We start from the raw sequence: 23,795 nt of genomic DNA, 5'->3' as shown, positions 1-23,795 counted from the left end.
GGCTTTATGCATGTGCCTATAGTACAGTCCCAGATTATCCTGTACAGTCTGCACAAACTAATCAGGGATGACTTCCCTGATAAGCATGTAGGGACTGCAAAGGCTTATCTGGGATGATACTTTACCAAAATGCAACAAGTCCAGTTTTCCAAAAGTACAGCTCAAGTCCATTTAACAAAACGCAACACAATATAGACTGACAATAACATATACTAGTACACAAAATGAAAGACAACACATACATGTATACCATATGTGAAGTACATATGATCAAATACCGGGTTATCAAATTTTAACACACAAAATATCTAAGATAATGTTGCTTACTCAAGATCACACACAATATACCAATAAAGATGTAAATGATTTTTTTGTTATATTTTATTATTGTATAAAATAGCACATTCCAACATCATATCTTACATTACAAAAGGGACTTAATGTCATTATGAGTATACAGTAATAAACTTGTGAAAAAAAGCAAATAAGGTAGTTGCCTTTAAGGTCTGGTTAATTAAACAGAAATCATGGATTTTATTTAAATCCATTGAATGAGAAAACGGGGCTAAATACATGTGCATAACATGTTGTGTAAGATTTTTCACGGATGACACTTTCATGACATTTTATGTTCAAAGGATGAATCTTTGAAATGCAGATCCAGTCTGGTGGAAAGTGTTGTCCAAGCTTAGCCTATGCGGACTGCACAGGAAAATCTGGCATTACTCCTTATAACATGCATGAAGCCCCGTCTTTTCAGAGCCCGGCTCATATGAATTTAACCCTTTGCATGCTGGGAAATTTATCGTCTGCTAAAATGTTGTCTGCTGAATTTCTACAATTAGCATTTCTTCGATTTTTTTCAAAAAATACTATCAGAATAGCAAACAGTTTGGATCCAGATGAGACGCCACGTTTTGTGGCGTCTCATCTGGATCCAAACTGTTTGAAAAGGCCTTCAAAATTCGGTTCCCGCACTGAAAGGGTTAACACATTGTCATGTTACATGTAAGCCCTAAACGGATCCAGAAAAATATAACTACATTACTAAATCAATAAGCTTAAAATGTACTCAACATCATGTCATATGAATAACTGGATGTATTACTACTTACCTAATGGATTTAATGAGCTCATATACATTCACCATGAAAATGAATAACTCATTGTGTGACAGGGGCACGTTTGAAAAGTACTATTAACACAGTTGTCTCTTTAAAGCGTGAGTATTACTGGCTTTCAAAGTATGACGATTGCGTATTTTAAGGCACAGTTTTCATGTGCATATACAAGTAGAGAATATCCAACTGAACAAGTACAACACGTACAAATATGCATAAGACTACAAACACATTGAAGACAAGATTAAGTTAATCTGCTATTGGATCAACAAGGTCAAGAATATAACAAAGCTATTGTCAAGCAATATGGTCCCCTACCGGCTCCACCATTATCAGAAATTCCACCATTTTCAGAATTTATTTTTTTTGGTTGCCATAGCAACCACAATTTATGCCGTAGGAACAAAATGAAATGACGAGCATAATGTCCATATTGCCATTAATCCATGTTTCAAGAAAAAATATGAAGAACTTTTTAAGTTATCCCAGGATCCAGAAAAAGTGACGGACAGACAGACAGACAGACAGACAGACTGACTGACTGACTGACACACAGAGCGCAAACTATAAGTCCCCTCTGGTTTCACCGGTAGGGGACAATAAATATAGTAAAAGCTAAGTAACACCGGTTATTGGAACATTTTGACAGTTGGGGGCTCTAAGAAATTTTTTATGAAACTTTTTCTCTTCTTGTTCATATATCAAGGTTTGTTTAACACATCTTTGATGAAATATATCATTTGATGGAAATCTGTTAGTTTTCAAAAAACATATGTACACAAAACAACTTAAATTTTTTTAAATACATTTTGCAAGCCTCATTTGTGAAGTAAATACTCATAATTCTAAAAACAAGAGGGCCATGGTGGCCCTTGGTTGCCCACCTGAGTAGTATTTACGTTTAACTCAAGTGATTTCTATAGCCATATCAGGAAAACTGTCCCGCCCCCTGGCAGCCATGTTTTTCAACGTTACAGAACCATTTTGGAATTTAGCTCAGAAATCATTAGACCAAATGCTCTGATGAAGATTAGCCATAAATTTAACTTTTATGAAGATTGGACTCAAAATGTGACTTCTACGTAGTTAACAAGGTTTTATTATAGCTAATAGAGCCATTTAAGGAAAACAGCTATGCCCCTTGGTTGACATGTTTTCAACAGACCAAAACCATTTGTAAACTGTGTTAAGATATCCTTAGGAACTATGCTCCTACCAAGTTTCATGAAGATTGAACTAAAAATGTTATCTTTTATATTGTTAACAAAGTGTTACTATAGCTACTATATTCATTTAAGGAAAACTGCCCCGTCACCTGGTGGCCATGTTTTTCAACAGATTGCAACCAATTTCCAACTCTGCCAAGATATTCTTAGAACAAATTCATGTTCCTACAAAGTTTTCTTTGTTCCTAGATTACCAGAACCATTTTCAAACTCAGCTGAGATAAATTTAGAACAATTTTGCTGACCAAGTTTCATAAAATGAAATGAAAATTTGATTGAAATTAGACTTCTAAAGCGTTTACAAGGTTTTACTACAGCCATAATTATAAGGAAAACTGGCTGCCATGTTTTTCCACAGACCAGAAACAATTTCAAACTCAGCCAAGATTTCATTAGGACGAATGTTGTAACTAAATTTCATGAAGATTGGATAATACATGAGGCCTCCAGAGTGTTAACAAGGATTTATTATAGCCACTTTATCCATATAATAATAAAAACTGCACCGCCCCCTGGTAGCCATGTACTTCAGCGGACTGCAACAATGTTTAAACATGCCCAAGATATCCTTAGAACAAATGTTCTTAACAAGTTTCATGAAGATAGGACTAAAAATGTGATTTCCATATTGTTAACAAGATTTTACTTTAGCTACTATAGCAATATAAGACAAGGGACAAAATTGTCACAAAACGAGGTTTTCAGTTGAAAAAACGTCTGATAAAGGGAGACAATTCAAAATGTGTATTGTTAACCCCCTTGTGTAAAATTGACCTTGACTTCAATAAGAAAAAAAGTCTGATAAAAAGACAACTCAAAATCAAAATGTGCATTGTTACTGATTGTTCATAGTTACATAGTTGTTTCAAAATCAATCTATTTTAAGTTGTGGCGACCTTGACCTTGGAGATATTGACGTAATTCTTTCGCGCCACACACCGTCCAATAATGGTGAACAAATGTGCCAAATGATTTAAAAATGTCACAATGAATGACATATTAATGGCCCAGACAAGCTCATTTATGGCCATTTTTGACCTTCATTTTCAAATTGTGACCTTGACCTTGGCGATATCGACGTGAATCTTTCGCGCGACACACCGTCTAATGATGGTGAACAAATGTGCCAAATGATTTTAAAATCTGACAATGAGCGACAAAGTTATGGCCCGGACAAGCTCATTTATGGCCATTTTTGACCTACAAACTCAAATTGTGACCTTGACCTTGGAGATATCGACGTAATTCTTTCGTGTGACGCACTGTCTAATGATGGTGAACAAATGAGTCAAATGATTTTAAAATCTGACAATAAACGACAAAGTTATGGCCCGGACAAGCTCATTTATGGCCATTTTTGACCTTCAAACTCAAATTGTGACCTTGACCTTGGAGATATTGAAGTAATTCTTTCGCGCGACACACCGTCTAATGATGGTGAACAAATGTGCCAAATGATTTTAAAATCTGACAATGAACGACAAAGTTATGACCCTGACAAGCTTGTTCCGCCCGCCAGCCCGCCCGCCGACACTGCCAATTTTATAACCATTTTTCCTTCGGAAAACCTGGTTAAAAAACTGTCCCGCCCATGACAGTCATGTTTTTCAACAGACTGGAACCATTTTCGAATGCGGCTGAGATATATTAAGAACACATGCAAAGTTTCCAGATGATTTAATTAATGATAAGACTCTTACAGTGTTAACAAGGTGTAGCTATAACCATATTAGGAAAACTGCCCCACCTCCTGACAGCCATATTTTTTAACGGATGGGAACCAATTTCGAACTCAGCCAAGATATAATTGAGGAAAATATTCTCACCAAGTTTCATAAAGATCCGACAATACATGTGCCCTCTTGAGTGTCAACAAGGTAAATGTTGAAGACAGACAATGGACATAGGAGAAACGGCGATCACAAATACTCAACATCAGCATATTCTGCTCAGGTGAGCTTAAAATAAAATAAATATAGCTCATACTTGTAACAATAACTCTTCATACTCTAAGCAATAATTTTGTGTGAGAGCACCAACATACATGAATACAAACCACAAATTGTCAATTACAAATGAAACATATGAAAGATGACTAGCCAAACAAATACTGAGAAATTTTCTTAATATGTGTACAATTTCACAACAAAGGGGATTTAAAACAGGCTTTTAGTTCACATTTAAAATAACCAATTTATCTGTAAATGTATATTATGAATTCAAAAAAACAAGAAATGTTCCCATCGTACATTAATGCCAACAGTAAATGCCACTGGGCACATGAATGAACGTTGGGTGGACAGTCATCATGTAAATTTCTTGTCATAAAGGGCTATAACTCTTAAATATGGGAGCAAGAGTTACGATTCTTGTGCACTGCACAAACCCTCAATAAGTTCTATTTAGCTATGAAGTTTCAAGTTGATACCTCTTTCAAATAACCAGATATGGTCGAATTAAAATATAAATTAAACAAGATATGTTTGTGAAACACTATGTCCCCCATATATTTGACCTTTGACCTTGTAGGATGACCTTGACCTTTCACCACTCAGAATGTGCAGCTCCATGAGATACACATGCATGCCAAATATAAAGTTGCTATCTTCAATATTGCAAAAGTGTATATTAAATGAGCGATTTTGACCCATATATTTGACCTTTGACCTTGAAGGATGACCTTGACCTTTCACCACTCAAAATGTGTAGCTCCATGAGATACACAAGCATGCCAAATATTTAGTTGCTATCTTCAATTTTGCAAAAGTCATGGCAAATGTTAAAGTTTGATGCAAACCAACAAACAAACCACAGACAGGGCAAAAACAATATATCCCCCACTATAGTGGTGGGGGACATAAAAATAGGGAAATTACTCTTAAAATATTGAAGCATCACCATAATGAGATCTACCTACCTGGTGGAATTAGGTAGGTTTTTCAACTTCATTTTATGCTAATTAACATTTTCAGATAGTTTGCTCAAGATCTAATTGCAAATGGTTGAGCATTGACCAAAATGTGTGGAATATACAAAGCAGAAACTATATGAATCACATTGATGGAATAAAAACAAGGGTATAATAGTTTTTCTTTATATACTGGGATTCCTAAGAAGTCATATTTGAAAAGAATAAATACTATTTATGTGGACTATATGCACTTCATGTTAAGATGTTACTACAAATAAAGGCAATTACCTCATTTTTTTAAGCGTTAACGATATCAATTAAATGCCTGTGTTGGAGCTCGAAACTACAGTTCAAGATAAAGTGAAATAGCTTCTAAGCTCAACAGGCTTTTATACATGGGAGTGTAAACGTAATTATATTGAAGTGATAAATTTGTTCATTTTTAAATACACACTTGTTTTGTCAAATTTGATGTTTATTTATAAACAACATTATTATATTTAAATAGTATACAATAAATTTTTTGTGAGCCTTTTTCTGTACCTGGATTTCAGCTCTCATTTGTAAACCATACAATTTACTGTTTGAAATTTTTGACAAAAATATTGTTAATTTAGAATCAACAAATCTTTGAAAAGGCGCTTGTAATAGCTGGTACATTAAAATCCTCTTTCCCAAGAGTGACATTAAGAAAACCTTACAATTAAATTATCATTTACAAAGTCAAGAAAAATCTCATAGCACATTTCAGTCTATAAACTTGTAAATAAAGTCAGACTGGTTTCATCCTCTATCACATTGGTAATGTAAGTCACACTTGATGCTCAGGCGACTGGGGTACAGAACTGCTACCCGCTGTTTGCAGCAACTGGATCGTCATCATCATCACTACAACACTTACTGACCTTACTGCATTTGCAGCACAAAATGCACGGTGCTGCCAGGAGAAGAAATGGCGAGGCAACCAGTAGAAGGACACCGAACCCAGCAAATATCCCTATCACCTGAAAGGCCAAACAATTATGATGTTATAAGCCTTTGTCTGGATGCATGTGTGTAAAGTGTTGTGTCAGATAAGAGTGTTAAGTCCACACAGACTTATCAGCACTTTCCGACCTGACTGGATTTTCATTTACAAGACACGAAAAATTCCAAAAAGGGGACAAATTTTGACGTCCCTGATTTGCCTGTGCCAGTTTAAAAGGCTAATCTGGCACAACACTTTACACACTTCCATATAAATATAAATAGGCAATAATGTTCTTCTGCTTTGGTCAAGTGAAATGCAAGTGATAATCTTTATATAGACAATTCAATATCATGGTAACTATCATGCTACAGCCGTATAAAATGCACAAGATAATCATTATATGGAAAGTTCAATAAACTTGTGTGACTTGGACCTTGAGTGTCTGTGACTGGCTTATGCCTTGTGCATGTTAGTCTCAATAAGCAAAACATATGACCCCAGTTAAATGAAAACCCTTCAAAGGGTATGAGGGATAAGCAGTGGACACAAATAACGGACACAAAAAGGAACTCTAAAATTTTTCCCTGTAAGTTTATGTGTGACCTTCACCTTGAGATGGTGATAAAGCCTCATGCCATCTGCAAAAGTCTCAATGATCTAAACATTAGAGCAAAGTTTCATGAAAAACTTTCAAAGGGTAAAGGAGATATAGAACAGAAACAAAAATGTCATGGGCACATTCGCGGACGGACTGATGAACAAGGCTATTCCTTTAAGCCCCTTCCCAACTTTTCAGCAAGGGATTAATAAAATTTTTTTACAGTATGGTAGATAATTAAAGACTGTGTAAGACCATTTATCTTAGTAAGATAAAACCAAAACAGTATTAACCCGTTGCATGCTGGGAAATTTGTCATCTGCTAAAATGTCGTCTGCTGAATTTCTAAAATTAGCATTTTCTTCGATTTTTTTCAAAGAATACTATCAGAATAGCAAACAGTTTGGATCCTGATGAGACGCCACGTTCTGTGGCGTCTCATCTGGATCCAAACTGTTTGCAAAGGCCTTTAAAATTCAGCTCCAGCGCTTTAAGGGTTAACCATTTACAGATAAGATACTTATTTAAATGGGTTTGCTGTCCCTAAGAAAATAAAAGAAAATTAAAAACCTTTTTTTACTACGTTCAAGACTTCTTTTCCAACCCTAATCTAACTTATGAGCAGAAAACAACATAAAGCCAGAATAGACTGAGTTACTCGCAGGTTGCATATAGTCATTTTCCCCTGGCTTTAAGCGTGGAAGGGTGAATTCATTTATGTTGAAATATTTTTTTCAAACTGTTTCTTTGCCATTTATATTCTATGAATAATATGCTACCTGAGTGCGGTGCCATATCACAGACGCTCTGGAATGACCCAGTTTGTTCTTGCACGGACCTTTGTCGTAGTGTCGCAGGAGAAAGTCATCCTGAAAAAAAAGAGACATAAAATTGAGCCACCATGTACCAACTACATCTTCATGTTTAAAGCCAGTATCTAATTTTTATATGGTTCCAGACTGTGTTTCAAATTTGATTATCAGAACATACTGTTTGAATAAAATATAAATAAACTGATAAGGTCTTTTTCAATAAAGGCTACTTAAAAAAAAAAGCCTCGACTAATTGACTTGACTGTATTTAACACTTACCTTATGATCTCTTAATATCGATCTACATATCAAACATGTAGGTGATATGTGTTGGTTTTGGAGAATTATCCACAAAAATTTTTAAGAGTGGCAATGGAAAAAAATATTTTCATGTCCGGCATAAGACCCGGTGTCAATTAAATATATTTATGACAACTAGTGAAAAAAAGTTATTATTAACTGAAAGCAATAAATATTTTGTATCATTAAAAAAATATCACTTCTTAGATTTTCATTCTAATGCAATTTTCTTTACCAACTAAATTCTTCACAAATTAGCCTGTGCAGTCTGCCCTGCTAATAAGGGATGACACTTTCCCCTTTTATGTTTTTTTTTAAAGGGAGCCTCTTCTAAACAAGAAGAGGACCAAGATGGCCCTAGTCCGCTCACCTGAGAGGAGTCGGTTCATTCAATCTTTACCAAATGTCAAACTTGACCTAGATATTGTCCAGACAAACATCCTGGTCAAGTTTCATCGTTGTTTCATCTGCGAGTCATGATCAATGTACCTATGAAGTTTCATGATCCTAGGCGTAAGCATTCTTGAGTTATCATCCGGATACCATTTTTCTAAGTTGAGTCACCGTGACCTTGACAGCCATTAGGTGAATACTTTTTTGGCACTGTGACCTTGACCTTTGACCAAGTAACCTGATAATCAATAGGGGTCATAAGCCTTCTTGAGTTATCATCTGGAAACTATTTTACTATTTTGGGTCATCGTGACCTTGACCTTTGAAATAGTGACCTGAAAATCAACAGGGGTCATCTGCGAGTCATGATCAATGTACCTATGAAGTTTCATGATCCTAGGCATTAGCGCTCTTGAGTTATCATCCGGAAACCATTTGGTAGACGGACGGACCGACATGAGAAAAACAATATAACCCCTCTTCTTCGAAAGGGGGGAGGGGGATAATGAGAAAACCGCCCCCCTCCCAGCAGCCATGTTATTCAACTGACTGGAACCATTTTTGAACTCAACTCTCGTATCAAGGAAACAAATGTTCTGAGCAAGTTTCATGAAAATTGGGCCAAAAATGTGACTTTTACTGTGTTCACATGTTTTCACTATATACATATAGAGAAAAATGCCCCGCCCACTGGCGGCCATGTTTTTTTCACCGATCCCGACCATTTTCAAACTCATCCGAGATATCAATAAAACAAATGTTTTGACCAACTTTCATGATGATTGGGCAAAAATCGAGACTTCTAGAGTGTTTACAAGGTTTCTCTATAGCCAAATAGGGAAAACTGCCACTATATACATATAGAGAAAAATGCCCCGCCCACTGGCGGCCATGTTTTTTCACCGATCTCGACCATTTTCGAATTCGTCCGAAACATCAATTGAAACAATGCATTGACCAACTTTCATGATGATTGGGCAAAAATTGTGACTTCTAGAGAGTTTACAAGGTTTCTCTATAGCCAAATTAGGAAAACTGCCCCGCCCACTGGCTGCCATGTTTTTCAATGGATCGGACCCACTTTTGAACTCAACCAAGATATCATTAAGACACACATTTTGACAACCTTACATGAAGAGTGGGCATGAAATGTGACTTCTACAGTGTTTACAAGGTTTTTCTTTTTTTTGACCTAGTGACCTAGTTTTTGACCCGGCACAACCCAGTTTCGAACTCGGCCTACATTTCATTGGGACAAAGCTTCTGACCAAGTTTCATGAAGATGGGACAAGAAATGTGGCCTATAGAGTGTGCACGAGCAAATGTTTACTGACGGACGGACATACGACGGACAAAGACCGGTCACAAAAGCTCACCTGAGCAATCAGGCGAGCTAAAAAACCAGTACAGTAGGAAAGTGTCTCCCCTGATTATGCACTACACACCATTCTCCTAGAGCGCAGCATACAATTTACAAGATTTCTTACATCCAAAGACGTGAGGCAGTACCAACAGAAGACATGTTTACAACGCTTGCACATCATCTGTGCGCAGCCATCGTTTCTCTCAATTGGCACATGGCACACTGGGCATCTCTTGATGTTTGACTCTGCCTCACTTGTGAATGGGATCCTGTAAAGAAACCCATCATGCAAACAATGTACCAATTACTGTTTGAACCACATTATGGGAATGTGCTCAATGCCTGTGCATAAAATGTCATCACAGGTGAGCATTTGCAGCAAGCAGGGGCTAATAAGGGACGACTCTTTCTGCTTGTGGGGATTTTTTTTAAGGAGTTATCTTTTAACCGAAAATCCAGTGTAGGCAACAAGTTTTGTCTTCCATTAGCCTATGGGGACTGCACAGGCTTATTTGGGAACATACTTTGAGAACATGCATTAAGCACAGTTGTTCCCAAACCAAGGCCCATTTATTCACCAATAGACAGTCACAGTTATAAATGACTTATTTACGACAAGTTTTTTAATGTTCTTTCCTGTTTATTTGTGCCTTACAAGTATTGTTTTCTCATATTGTATCTTTCGCAACAAAGACCATTTTAGGGATCAAGAAATCATTATCAAGACAAATTTTGTTTAGCTTAACAAATATGCTATTGTGAAAATACAGTTTTGGACCAATACAAAATTACAACATATGTTAAGAAATAAGGCATAACCAGATAAGACCCTAAATTAATTGAAGTGGCATCTTGATAGAAATGTGCAATTAACAACTTACACAGGTATAATGAGCTATCACAACTTATAAACTTTTATGAAACCTTTTTACTGACATTACCGGATTTGCAGTTGCAATGCTTTTCATTTAATAGACAGTAATGTCCTGCATATTAAACCTTCTTTAATGTTATAAAATATTGCACAACAGTTCATAACTGATTATATGTCTAGCTTCTCCTACTGTGAAACCACAATTATTCTAACCAAATCATGCAAAAATGGGTCTTATGCCATATGCGTATACTGTAGCTCCAGACAAGCTCGGGCTTGATAAGTGGCTACCAGTTCCCTAAACATGTACAAAGTTTTGTGGTCCGATTAGCAGACAGGGTAGATCATGGCCAAACTGAGAATGCACGGGCTGGTCTGCAGCTATGCTGGCAAAATATCGCATAAAACACATTTTTTGGCATGACAGATTGTTGTAGATTTTCATGGATCTCCACAACCATGACATCATATGTTAAACAAAGGTACACGTCCAATGTCTTAAAGCATACATTACAAAAAAGAAATTTAAGATGTGAAAATATACTTTTTAATAATTGTCTGAATGAATTGTTAAATGCAATGAATTTTAGTCATTCTGATATTACCCTTGGTCCTCTAATCGTCCCGACATGACCACGTCATTGCAGGACTTTGTGTGATGCCATTTGGACTTGCACACTGAGCAAAACTGTAGCTTGCACTGAAATAACAACGTACATTAACTCAAAGTAGTGAATGCTTAATAGCTTGCACTGAACTAAGAAGTCACATAACCAATAACCAACAGTACATTGTAGATCGCAGTGAATTCTTGAAAGATGAATAAAACACATGTTTTTCCTTGGTTATTCGACATATAAAAATCCTCAGGTGCAACTCGTGCGAAAGACATCGGACCTTGGACTAATCTGATCAATTTTGCTGTGGTCTGACACTTTTCAGTCCTTGCGTCCGACAAAAAAAAATCCAAAACAATATCTAATAAGGGCTGTTTGTAAAACAAGAATGCCCCCCATATGGGCTGTCAGTTGTAGGGGAAGCCATTGTGTGAATACGTTTTTTGTCACTGTGACCTTGACCTTTGACCTAGTGACCTGAAAATCAATAGGGGTCATCTTCCAGTCATGATCAATGTACATGTGAAGTTTCATGATCCTAAGCATAAACATTCTAGAGTTATCATCTGGAAACCATTTTACTGTTTTGAGTCACTGTGACCTTGACCTTTGACCTATTGACCTGAAAATCAATAGGGGTCATTTGCCAGTCATGATCAATGTACCCATGAAGTTTCAAGATCCTAGGCGTAAGCATTCTTGAGTTATCATCCGGACACCATTTTACTATTTCGAGTCACTGTGATCTTTGACCTAGAGACCTGAAAATCAATAGGGGTCATCTGCCAGTCATGATCAATGTACCTATGAAGTTTCATGATCCTAGGCCTAAGCATTCTTGAGTTATCATCTGGAAACCATTTTACTATTTCGAGTCACTGTGACCTTGACCTTTGACCTAGTGACCTGAAAATCAATAGCAGTCATCTGCCAGTCATGATCAATGTACCTTTGAAGTTTCATGATCCTATGCCCAAGTCTTTTTGAGTTATCATCTAGAACCATCTCGTGGACTGACTGACATGTGCAAAACAATATACCCCCTCTTCTTCGAAGGGGGCCTAAAAATTTGAATAAAAATGAACACGAAACTATGAATTTGTAAAAAATAAGGACTATTTATTGTTCATTTTACTTCGATAGATTATTTAACTTTAAAATAAAACAGATTTTACCAACAAGTCAAACTGGTAATATTTGCTGCTGACGTAATATACTCCAAGCCCGATTCTTAGAACCAGTCAATTATTGCAGCTTGTTTCGGGACGAAGGCGACACAACACATTTTTGAGTGGTTGAAATTGAACTTTACAGGTTAAAAATTTTTTCGAAGCGGGATCACAAAATTACAGCTCCTGCCAAGTAGATTCATAGCGAGTTAAGTCGTTATATAAAGCGAATATTAATACGAAATAAACGTGAATCACTTTCTTACTGATATTGTTGGGAAATGAGCGGCATTAAGAATAAACACAATAAATAAAAGGGTATACAACGGCGAAAAACACAGGTTTTGGAACAGACATGGCCATCTTGAATGTCATGTGATTACCCTCTCTGTGAGTACTAATATTTTATATAGCAGTTTAAAATTACTTGTAAACCCATTAAAACATCACAAAGCTTTCTTCACTTTCAACTTCAAAATAAAGGGTTTAAATTAAGTTGTTATTTTATTGTACTTAGAATTGTTTAACATTCTGAACCTCATAATAATAAAAAAAACTGTAGACACGGTATTTACTATTGCTTATTGAAGAAGAAGTCCGGTTAATTTTAAATGTCATCGGGCCTCATGTCTGGTAAGATTTTTTTGTCTGTCGCATGGGTTGAGTTGTTTATGTTTACTGATTAAATCCACACAGGCTATAGACCACTGCAAGCGGTCTCATCTTATACCAAGAAATGTCGTAAACATTTTTAGTATTGGATGAACTGATGAAAAACACATGGTGCTATCACAACCCAATTACTTTTAATGACAAACAATATGTCATGATCTGTTTTAGGTGCATACTTTGTGAAAACAGTTGGTTAACAATATTAATTATAGATGTTTGAAGAAATCCAGTATATACATTCTGTTTGTAAGCTGAACATTGTATAATAAGAATAAAATTCAAAGCATTTAAATATATGACAAAAAATAATATAACAACGAAGACTGTCCTTGTCTTGTTAACCTTTTGGTAAACAACGCAATTTACTGATTTGCCATACACTTTACCAGACAAACACAACTAAAAATGCCTGAAATTATTTTTGGTTCAATGAATTTAATTAACAAACATGGTAACTTTATGCAAATACCCCCAGTAATTGTCATCAGTGTGAAGATGTTTTTTTACATGCCCCCTTCTTAAAAACAAACAATTTAATTACAATACATAAAGACACTTGATACAAATGCAATTAACCCTGTTCAGAATGTATGCATATGCAAGTGCTGATAGTAACATTCACCAGATGTTGTCTATTGAAAATTCTACCACGGCACGTGACTTGTTTTCTATATACAAAGAAGAAAAACTACTGTTGGTTATTACCCCGATATACCAACGGTTGTTTAAAGTGATGTCACTTTGATTGTCCGCGCACATTTTATGAATGAAGACGACGTCATTTGATTGTAATTGTTGTGGTGACGTCACGTTTTCGCGGAAAAGTGGAGGACGTTCGGTTGATATAACTCTCGTTTATAACCTTTAAATTGCGGATAACTTATTAATGAAAACGTGTTAGAATCGAAATAATCCACGGGTAACCGTTGATTATTGCGGTAATAACCAACGGTATGTTGTTCCGATGCTTGTTATCAAACCACTCGGGTAAGCCCTCGTGGTTTAATTCATACGCATGGGAACTCCATACCGTTGGTTATTACCGCAATAACCAGCGGTTACCCGTGGATTATTTCTTAAGTAATTGATCAGTCATTTTTAGGTGGATTTTGGACATTTGATCAGTAATAATTCATAATAATCAATCATTTTGCATATTATTGGTACTCATTATTTTTAATCATGACCTTTACTAAAAGAATAAACCATAATGACTGCAAATTATGGCAAATATTGCAGATCTACATGTATAGTATATATATATGATCCAAATAGTATACCGATATCAAATCAGACCTTTTTCTGTCTATTTGGGAAAAGGTACCTAGCAAAATTGGGATTTTTCGAGTCACGAAATCTTCCAAATTTCCAAACAGCAAACGGATATAGGTTTGCCCTACCTTAGGACAGTCTACAGGTCTAGGTTTGCTGAAGGCCTACCTTAGGACAGTCTACAGGCAGTCTACAGGTGTAGGCTTGCTGTAGGCCTACCTTAGGACAGTCTACAGGTGTATGTTTGCTGTAACCTGAGAACAGTCTACAGGAGTAGGTTTGCTGTAGACCTACCTTAGGACAGTCTACAATTGTAGGTGTGCAGTAGGCCTACCTTAGGACAGTCTACATGTGTAGGTTTGCTGTTACCTTAGGACAGTCTACAAGAGTAGGTTTGCTATATGTCTACCTTAGGACAGTCTACATGTGTAGGTTTGCTGTTACCTTAGGACAGTCTACATGTGTAGGTTTGCTGTTACCTTAGGACAGTCTACATGTGTAGGTTTGCTGTTACCTTAGGACAGTCTACATATGTAGGTTTGCTGTAGGCCTACCTTAGGACAGTCTACAGGTGTAGGTTTGCTGTTACCTTAGGACAGTCTACAGGAGTAGGTTTGCTATATGCCTACCTTAGGACAGTCTACATGTGTAGGTTTGCTGTTACCTTAGGACAGTCTACATGTGTAGGTTTGCTGTTACCTTAGGACAGTCTACATGTGTAGGTTTGCTGTTACCTTAGGACAGTCTACATGTGTAGGTCTGCTGTAGGCCTACCTTAGGACAGTCTACAGGTGTAGGTTTGCTGTTACCTTAGGACAGTCTACAGGAGTAGGTTTGCTATATGGTCACCTTAGGACAGTCTACATGTGTAGGTTTGCTGTAGGCCTACCTTAGGACAGTCTACAGGTGTAGGTTTGTTGTTACCTTAGGACAGTCTACATGTGTAGGTTTGCTGTAGGCCTACCTTAGGACAGTCTACATGTGTAGGTTTGCTGTAACCTGAGAACAGTCTACAGGAGTAGGTTCGCTGTAGACCTACCTTAGGACAGTCTACAATTGTAGGTTTGCTATATGCCTACCTTAGGACAGTCTACATGTGTAGGTTTGCTGTAGGCCTACCTTAGGACAGTCTACAGGTGAAGGTTTGCTGTAGGCCTACCTTAAGACAGTCTACAGGTGTAGGTTTGCTGTAGGCCTACCTTAGGACAGTCTTCAGGTGTAGGCCTACCTTAGGACAGTCTACAGGTCTAGGTTTGCTGAAGACCTACTTCAGGACAGTCTATAGGTGTAGGTTTGCTGTAGGCCTACCTTAGGTCAGTCTACAGGAGTAGGTTTGCTGTTACCTTAGGACAGTCTACACGGTAGGCTTGCTGTAGGCCTACCTTAGGACAGTCTGCAGGTGTAGGTTTGTTCTAGGCCTACCTTAGGACAGTGTACAGGTGTAGGTTTGCTGTAGACCTACCTTAGGACAGTCTACAGGTGTAGGTTTGCTGTAGGCCTACCTTAGGACAGTCTACAGGTGTAGGTTTGCTGTAGGCCTACCTTAGGACAGTCTATAGGTGTAGGTTTTGTCCTAAGGTAGGACAGTTTACAGGTGTAGGTTTGCTGTAGGCCTACCTTAGGACAGTCTACAGGTGTAGGTTTGCTGTAGGCCTACCTTAGGACAGTCTATAGGTGTAGGTTTGCTGAAGGCCTACCTTAGGACAGTCTACAGGTGTAGGTTTGCTGTAGGCCTACCTTAGGACAGTCTTCAGGTGTAGGTTTGCTGTAGGCCTACCTTAGGACAGGGAATAGATGTAGGTTTGTGATACCTTAGGACAGTCTACAGGTGTAGGTTTGCTGTAGGCCTACCTTAGGTCAGTCTACAGGTGTAGGTTTGCTGAAGGCCTATCTTAGGACAGGGAATAGATGTAGGTTTGTGATACCTTAGGACAGTCTACAGGTGTAGGTTTGCTGTAGGCCTACCTTAGGACAGTCTACAGGTGTAGGTTTGCTGAAGGCCTACCTTAGGACAGTCTATAGGTGTAGGTTTTGTCCTAAGGTAGGACAGTCTACAGGTGTAGGTTTGCTGTAGGCCTACCTTTGGACAGTCTACAGGTGTAGGTTTGCTGTAGGCCTACCTTAGGACAGTCTACAGGTGTAGGTTTGCTGTAGGCCTACCTTAGGACAGTCTACAGGTGTAGGTTTGCTGTAGGCCTACCTTAGGACAGTCTACAGGTGTAGGTTTGCTGTAGGCCTACCTTAGGACAGTCTACAGGTGTAGGTTTGCTGTAGGCCTACCTTAGGACAGTCTACAGGTGTAGGTTTGCTGTAGGCCTACCTTAGGACAGTCTTCAGGTGTAGGTTTGCTGTAGGCCTACCTTAGGACAGGGAATAGATGTAGGTTTTTGATACCTTAGGACAGTCTACAGGTGTAGGTTTGCTGTAGGCCTACCTTAGGACAGTCTACAGGTGTAGGTTTGCTGTAGGCCTACCTTAGGACAGTCTACAGGTGTAGGTTTGCTGTAGGCCTACCTTAGGACAGTCTACAGGTGTAGGTTTGCTGTAGGCCTACCTTAGGACAGTCTACAGGTGTAGGTTTGCTGTAGGCCTACCTTAGGACAGTCTACAGGTGTAGGTTTGCTGTAGGCCTACCTTAGGACAGTCTTCAGGTGTAGGTTTGCTGTAGGCCTACCTTAGGACAGGGAATAGATGTAGGTTTGTGATACCTTAGGACAGTCTACAGGTGTAGGTTTGCTGTAGGCCTACCTTAGGACAGTCTACAGGTGTAGGTTTGCTGTAGGCCTATCTTAGGACAGTCTACAGGTGTAGGTTTGCTGTAGGCCTACCTTAGGACAGGGAATAGATGTAGGTTTGCTGTAGGCCTACCTTAGGACAGGGAATAGATGTAGGTTTGTGATACCTTAGGACAGTCTACAGGTGTAGGTTTGCTGTAGGCCTACCTTAGGTCAGTCTACAGGTGTAGGTTTGCTGTAGGCCTACCTTAGGACAGTCTTCAGGTGTAGGTTTGCTGTAGGCCTACCTTAGGACAGGGAATAGATGTAGGTTTGTGATACCTTAGGACAGTCTACAGGTGTAGGTTTGCTGTAGGCCTACCTTAGGACAGTCTACAGGTGTAGGTTTGCTGTAGGCCTACCTTAGGACAGTCTACAGGTGTAGGTTTGCTGTAGGCCTACCTTAGGACAGTCTACAGGTGTCGGTTTGCTGAAGGCCTGACTGGAGGAGGTGCTACACACGTGACACACAGTCTCACACCCCGCCTCGGGACAAAACGTCCTGTCAGGATCTAGGTCAACTTCTGCAACACAGAGTCCATTCTTGCTTTCAGTAGAAAAAGACTTAAAATTATTAATTTCAACAGTTAATGATAAATTGGCTAAACGTTACCTGCTAACCTGTAATCACATCCTTTAAACCCAGTTAAGATTTAAAACTGACGCTCATTCATTGACAGTTATTATCATGTGTGCAGATTTTAAACCCTTCAGTGTAAAAAAAACTTATTTGATCCTTTTTGCAAAAGTGTCAAAAGTGTCATTAAAAGAAGAACAATTTCAAAGAATAAAACCCCACATAAGAGCACTGACATAAAGGAAGTTTTCTTTAACATTATTACACATTATATGCTAGATGATAAACAGCAAACAGTGAATTTAACAGCTATCCTGTGTACTAAAGAACTACATGTATAGGCTGATGAACTCTTGGTAATTATTGGGGTTAAAATTGACACATTTTTTGGATGGGGCGTGTGCTCTTTTATGTCACGTTATCACAATGCATTAATATGGATTGCAACACTGATAACATGTGTTGCAATCCTCATCCAAGCAAAAACTATCAACCCCGAAACAACTAACATTCAGGAATACATCTACATTGTAAAGCAATAACCAATGTTGGCATGGTTATAATTTCTTGAGTGAAATGCAAATTTCACATATCTTCTGATGGATGTTGCAGGAGAGGTACTCTAAACCAATAGCTCACCAACCATGTTAAATTCATGCTAGCTGCAAATCAACATCTTAACTTATAATACCTTTCTGGAATTTCAGTTTTCTGTATCTGGCAAAGTGTTTCTCATCTACCAGGGTCTTCACCTAAAAAAAAAGTTAATATTTGAGTCTTGGATAAAAAAAACTCAATGCATCTATGTTAAGTATATTTCAATATTAGCATGTGCAGTCTACACAGGCTAATCAGTGAGGATACTTTCTGCCTGGACTGGATTTTCATACAGAAGAGACTTTCCTTTAAATGAAAAATTCATTAAAACGACTGCAAAAACTGACACTTTACACATATGAAATGAGTCCTGTTTCCCAAACACAGACTCATAAAGTTATTAAAATTTAAAATCATTTTGTTGACACCAGGTAAACTGGTAACATGAGTTTGTGCAGAGAAAGGCGTGTGCTGAGAAGTATTTAATTCAGCAGACTCTTGACTGGAAACAAAAGGCTACAACTTAGTACAAGATGTTTGAAACAGGATATGAACAGGACACTACAAAGCGCTTTATATGAAATTTGAACTTTATATTCACATACTTCACCACTTGTGAGCATACATTTGATACAATATGCAGGATTAGCATGGGGCAAATGTACAATCCAACAGAATATGATTTCAGCAGGAGACCAGAAAATGATGCAATAGTTTGTACATATAGTGAAACATGTCATACTTTGAATACTATTACATTAACAGAACTTTAGTCATTTCATCTATATTTGTCTACCTGCAATAACTAATATCTTCCTACATTGGAAAATAAATGGGCCCAAATAAGCACATCAATTTTTGATGTTTCTGCACGTCTTTTTTATATCGCATTCATACCACTTTACAGATCTTCAAAATTACACTAAGCTAGATAAACAACCATTGATTATTATTATAAACACTTGAGGACTATCTCAAACAAGTGTTCAAAACTAAGAATCAAGATCATTGAACAACACATTATTATTTGGTGTTACCTCTGAGAACAGTATTTTCCCCTGTTTACGGCACTGAGCATCAGGACATGTGATGGAGACCACATTTCCCTCGTAAATCATCACCATTACATACTGCTGGACACACTGAGAGGTAAAATGTGAAATTATCTTACATATGCACAATTCACTACAAGTATTATAAATATCATATCTGTTAGATCTACTGTGTACCTATGTAATGTGAGCAGCATTCTAAGGAACAACTATGTGTTATGTTGTTGTTTTTTTGTGTGTTTTTTTTGTAAATCAAAACAAACAGGTGCAAAAAAACATATTTGCAACAAAGGCTGATTTGCCTTGTGCCTAGCAACAGACAAGATACAAATTAAACATAGTTATAATAATTGTGTGTGGTCTTTAATAATGATGTTTGTTTTACGAATGTCCATCATGGTCGAACATTTCAATTTACAATACACATTACAAGAATGAACTCTTTGAGTACAGTAATAAACTCTGCAAAAGATGCCATGTTTTTGACAGCTATCATAACAGAGAAAAGCAAATGCTGTTTTGGTTTATTTTTTGACAAGTGAAATTCTTATCTACAGTATGTGGAATTCAACATTTGCCACACAATCTTAGATGATCAAACAGATAAAAAGATAAAAATAAAAACGATTAAAATGGTTTTTATTGTGATTTTATCAAAATGTTAATGAGATACATCAATATAATAAGCAATAAAAAACACGCATTTTGGACATTATCTCAAACATTAAAAATAACAATAAAAAAAATATACATAAATATTTATCTAGCAATCATGCAGATGATAATAATATGAAAAATGTCACTTAAATTATCAATGAAATGATAATGTACACTGATTGCAGTAGCACATGTATAAAAGAAAGAGCATCTCATCATAGACATTGCTTCTTTAACCCTAACACAACTGTTAATCTATAATTGTCGGTTTCCCAAGGATGTGTCAACAGGTATGTGCGTAATCATACTATATACATTAACATGTATCTTTTTCACACCTGTGAATATCAACTGATTTGTTAAGGTACCTATACAAAAAATTTATACAAGGTTTATTTATCCTGAACATTTACACTTAATTTAAAATAACATTTTAATTCTTAGTTTTTTTATATCACACGAAAAGGAAAGGAAGTATTTCAAAAGATCTTAACTACAATAATACATTACATAACGCTTTATATTATCATTTAAAAAAATTAAATGCACAAATACAAACTATGTGAGATTTATAAACAAATTATAACAACTTTTTATAACAAGAGTTACTCATTCATCTACTTTGCAAAATTGCAAATGCATCTTCTCAATGTACTAAAATAGCAAAAGGGTTTATAAGTGGGAACACTGGAACAGTGTTCTAGCAGTAGAATGCTGACCTAGAAATGGAAAGGTCCCTGGTTGAATCCTACTGACTCAGACCATTACTATTTGTTGGGGGCAAAGCATTTATTCCACGCCCACTCTTATCCACAAAGGTGTATGAATGGGTGCCTGTGTGAATTATAAGTAAATGTGCAGTGGCTGCACCCTATGCCAAGTGTAAAGGGATGACTTAAACCCAGTGATCAAGGGGTTAAACTGACAGTCAGGTGAAGATGTACCATCACTTAAAGACAATAAACCTGATCCTTACCTTTTTCCAGTAGACATATTTATTTATACATACTTCTTTACAATAAAGGCATCCACAGTCTTGAAGAGTATACATGTCATGTGGAGCATACTCTGATAGGCAAAGACGGCATGTAATTAACGGGTCTATAGCAAGGTCCACCACCGTCATGCTGGTGGAAAAAGTTGCCATTCTGTAAAATACATAATTAAAAAATACATGTCAATACATGGAACATGTTATTTGCATTTAAATATAAACACACAATCATATTGATTTGTTTTACAATACATTTAAACAAATACTGTTGATTGGAAAATTAATGTTGAATGAAAATGCTTTATTTGATTGTGAAAGAGATCTTTTTTATTAAGCCAATAACAGACTAGTTCCTGCATTTCATTAAATTTTGTAAAATGTGAATATTCTAACAGAATGCTATCGATAAGTGAAAATTTTAATTTTGCTAAATGATCACATTTATTGATAGTCTAGCCTTTTATCATGTTTACAGTAGGCTTTCTTGAAGTATTCTCCATTACTGCAAGGTGTAAATTACCCATACACATTTCTATATAATCAAGAAATGCCAATAACACAAAAACCAAAACAACCCATGCACATGTTTCTATTTTGACCATGGACATTTGATAACAATTTTTATATGATTTTTGTCCTAACCACATGAAGCCTTTGACGCTTTAAAAAAACAAAAACATTAATAAAATGAAACTGAGACCCTTAAACTACCTGAAAAAATAAGTATATGGTCAATTTATATCATTAAGATAATAGCCTAGTTTTTTGCTTTTTCATTGTCCAATATTCAAGTTGATAAGTGCTTATGTCTGAAAGTAGAACTTAATTGACACGTTTGTACTTGTATACATTTTATGTTACCTGTTAATCTTGAACTGAATTTAAGAATTGTTTTGAAGCGAAATATTTCTTTTAAAAAGAATAAACCAGATAAAATTTGTGGTCATTTTTTAAGGTTTCCAGCTGTCAAAACATTTTTTTGACTGTACGTAGTATAGTGTCAATGTCAAAAGGCGTTTTTGAATTATTAAAAAAAACCAGTCTCTTTTCCCCAGTCTACTTTCTAGCGAATCAAAACAACGTTAAAAATGCATTGTAACCGTAGTTTTGATTGGTCCAAAATTGGAGTCGCCATTTTACCGCGATTATTTGCCGCAAACAAAAAATAAACGTTGTTTCTCTTTTAGCGCAATGTCAGATCAGGATAGTGAACCGTCTTCCCCCAAAACGGTATTATTTAATCGCATAAACATATAACTTTCTCTAAACTATTATTATAACCATGTTTTATTTTTGTAACTTTCACTTCATTAAATTGATTAATGCATGCCCGTGGGTCGGTCCAAAAATCATTAATAACATTAATGATCGCAAAATATTTTATTGAATTGGACCTGCTTACTTTAAATGGTAACATTGCATCAATCTTAATTTCATATTCTTTTTAAGAACAAATATTGTTTTATTACAAACATGCAGTCGCTTTCAATATGCGTAACTAGTGCACTAGTTATCTGCACCTAAAAAAAGGCAACAATTTTGAGGCAAATCCATTTAAAAATTGCATTGCCAAAACAATGATCAAAGGTTAATAAGCTCCTCTGTTTTGACAGAGAGCAACAAAACAATAATCACTGTTTGATGGGGTTTCGAATCTCCTTATACAAATGAGGTTGATGTACATGCATGTCAAGGGTGCACCTCATATCGTTTAATGTCATTTTGCAATAGCATTGTGCCAACATAAAGTAATGTTGAAAGCTTTAACAGCTGCGAATTCACAAAATAGCGCAGAATAATAATGCAAGAATTATTGAAACATACATTATAAAAATGTTACTTTAAATTGCATTAGAAGAATTTTTTTAAACAAACAAGTAATGATATTCTAGGTCTGAAAACACTACCACTGTTCCAGTTCGGTACCTGTTTCAATTCCATTTGTTGCCTTATAGCGCTGTCTCAATTGAAAGTTGCATAGTGTTAAGTGATTGGTTGGTTAGAAATAACTTATTTTTCATACATTGGATTGGATTTAGGTGAAATGAATAATTTGGTAATTCACGTGGAATGTCATATCAGGGCCCTTGCTCCACTTTGGGGGATTGGGGCCGGAGTCCTTACAGGGGGGAATTTCGCGTCATTTTGGGCAAAAAGGGGAATTTTAAAAGAACATTTCTCCATCCATTCAACACTTAAAATTGCTATATTTTAATGTAATTTACATAAACCTACATTGAATCAAAGGTTAATAGCACAATACCAGCTGGCAACATTTTTTTTTTGAGGGGGGAACTTTAAGCTGAAATAGGGGAAAAAAGTATACTATTTTAAGGGGGGAATGGGGCCTAATTTCGGCCCAAAAAACAGCCAAACGAGGGCCCTGCATCAGGCCTTTTCCGCCCTATGCCACGGGTCCGAATATCGGCCCCATTCCCAATGCAATCTGGTTGTTTTTTCCCCAATCAGGGTTTTTTTTTACTAAGAAAGTGACGCCGATATTCGGCGTCTTCCCCTACCAGAATTTTTCCCCTAAAAATACCATTTCCCCTCCAAAAATATAATTTTTCACCAAAATATAATATTTTACCCTCAAAGAAATGTTTTTTTTTCTTTTGGGAAGTCGACACTTATCCAATTTGTACTATGTACAACGATCTCGCTCTCTCTCTCTCTCCCGACGGACACTCAAATCTGGGAATCCCAGTGATTCTATATATAGCTCTTAAATTACGTCATGGAAACCGGGCAACTAATCGTATTAATCATGTGACTATTTTACCGAATTCCTGTCTTGCGCGAGAAGGGTGTTTCGTCAATTAATTACCGGAAACCAGTCGAATTTT

At 36.7% G+C, this 23,795-nt stretch overlaps 2 protein-coding genes across 4 annotated transcripts in view; one reads left to right on the top strand and one right to left on the bottom strand.

Moving 5' to 3' along the window:
- Window positions 1-363: 363 nt before the first annotated feature.
- LOC127862484 (probable E3 ubiquitin-protein ligase RNF144A) lies at window positions 364-21,954 on the bottom strand. The gene is made up of 9 exons (XM_052401637.1): window positions 21,811-21,954; window positions 20,965-21,103; window positions 19,284-19,388; window positions 18,341-18,401; window positions 17,475-17,596; window positions 11,174-11,268; window positions 9,819-9,963; window positions 7,606-7,695; window positions 364-6,262 (listed from the first exon to the last, which is right to left on the bottom strand). The coding sequence occupies exons 2-9, from the start codon at window positions 21,100-21,102 to the stop codon at window positions 6,107-6,109; spliced, it is 912 nt and encodes a 303-aa protein (XP_052257597.1). The 5' UTR covers window position 21,103; window positions 21,811-21,954; the 3' UTR covers window positions 364-6,106.
- Window positions 21,955-22,035: 81 nt separating this feature from the next.
- LOC127862482 (protein DEK-like) overlaps window positions 22,036-23,795 on the top strand; it is a 35,455-nt gene continuing 33,695 nt past the window's right edge. For all 3 annotated transcript variants that reach the window (XM_052401635.1, XM_052401636.1, XM_052401634.1), the window contains exon 1: window positions 22,036-22,179. In XM_052401635.1, the coding sequence (XP_052257595.1) occupies window positions 22,141-22,179 (39 nt within the window). In that variant the 5' untranslated portion in view covers window positions 22,036-22,140. The remainder of the gene's footprint in view (window positions 22,180-23,795) is intronic.

This window comes from Dreissena polymorpha, chromosome 16, assembly GCF_020536995.1.
Source record: "Dreissena polymorpha isolate Duluth1 chromosome 16, UMN_Dpol_1.0, whole genome shotgun sequence".
Classification (NCBI taxonomy): domain Eukaryota; kingdom Metazoa; phylum Mollusca; class Bivalvia; order Myida; family Dreissenidae; genus Dreissena; species Dreissena polymorpha.
Note: the sequence above shows the minus strand (reverse complement) of the source record. Positions and strands in the feature narration are given on the sequence as shown.

Excerpts from the sequence above, each read along its gene's own strand:
- LOC127862484 (XM_052401637.1), bottom strand. The coding sequence starts at position 21,102 with ATGGCAACTTTTTCCACCAGCATGACGGTGGTGGACCTTGCTATAGAC. Across the intron at positions 19,389-20,964 it reads GATGCCTTTATTGTAAAGAA|TGTGTCCAGCAGTATGTAAT; the intron begins GTATGTATAAAT and ends TTTACCTCTCAG. Across the intron at positions 11,269-17,474 it reads CACCTGTAGACTGTCCTAAG|TGCAAGCTACAGTTTTGCTC; the intron begins GTAGGCCTACAG and ends TTGTTATTTCAG.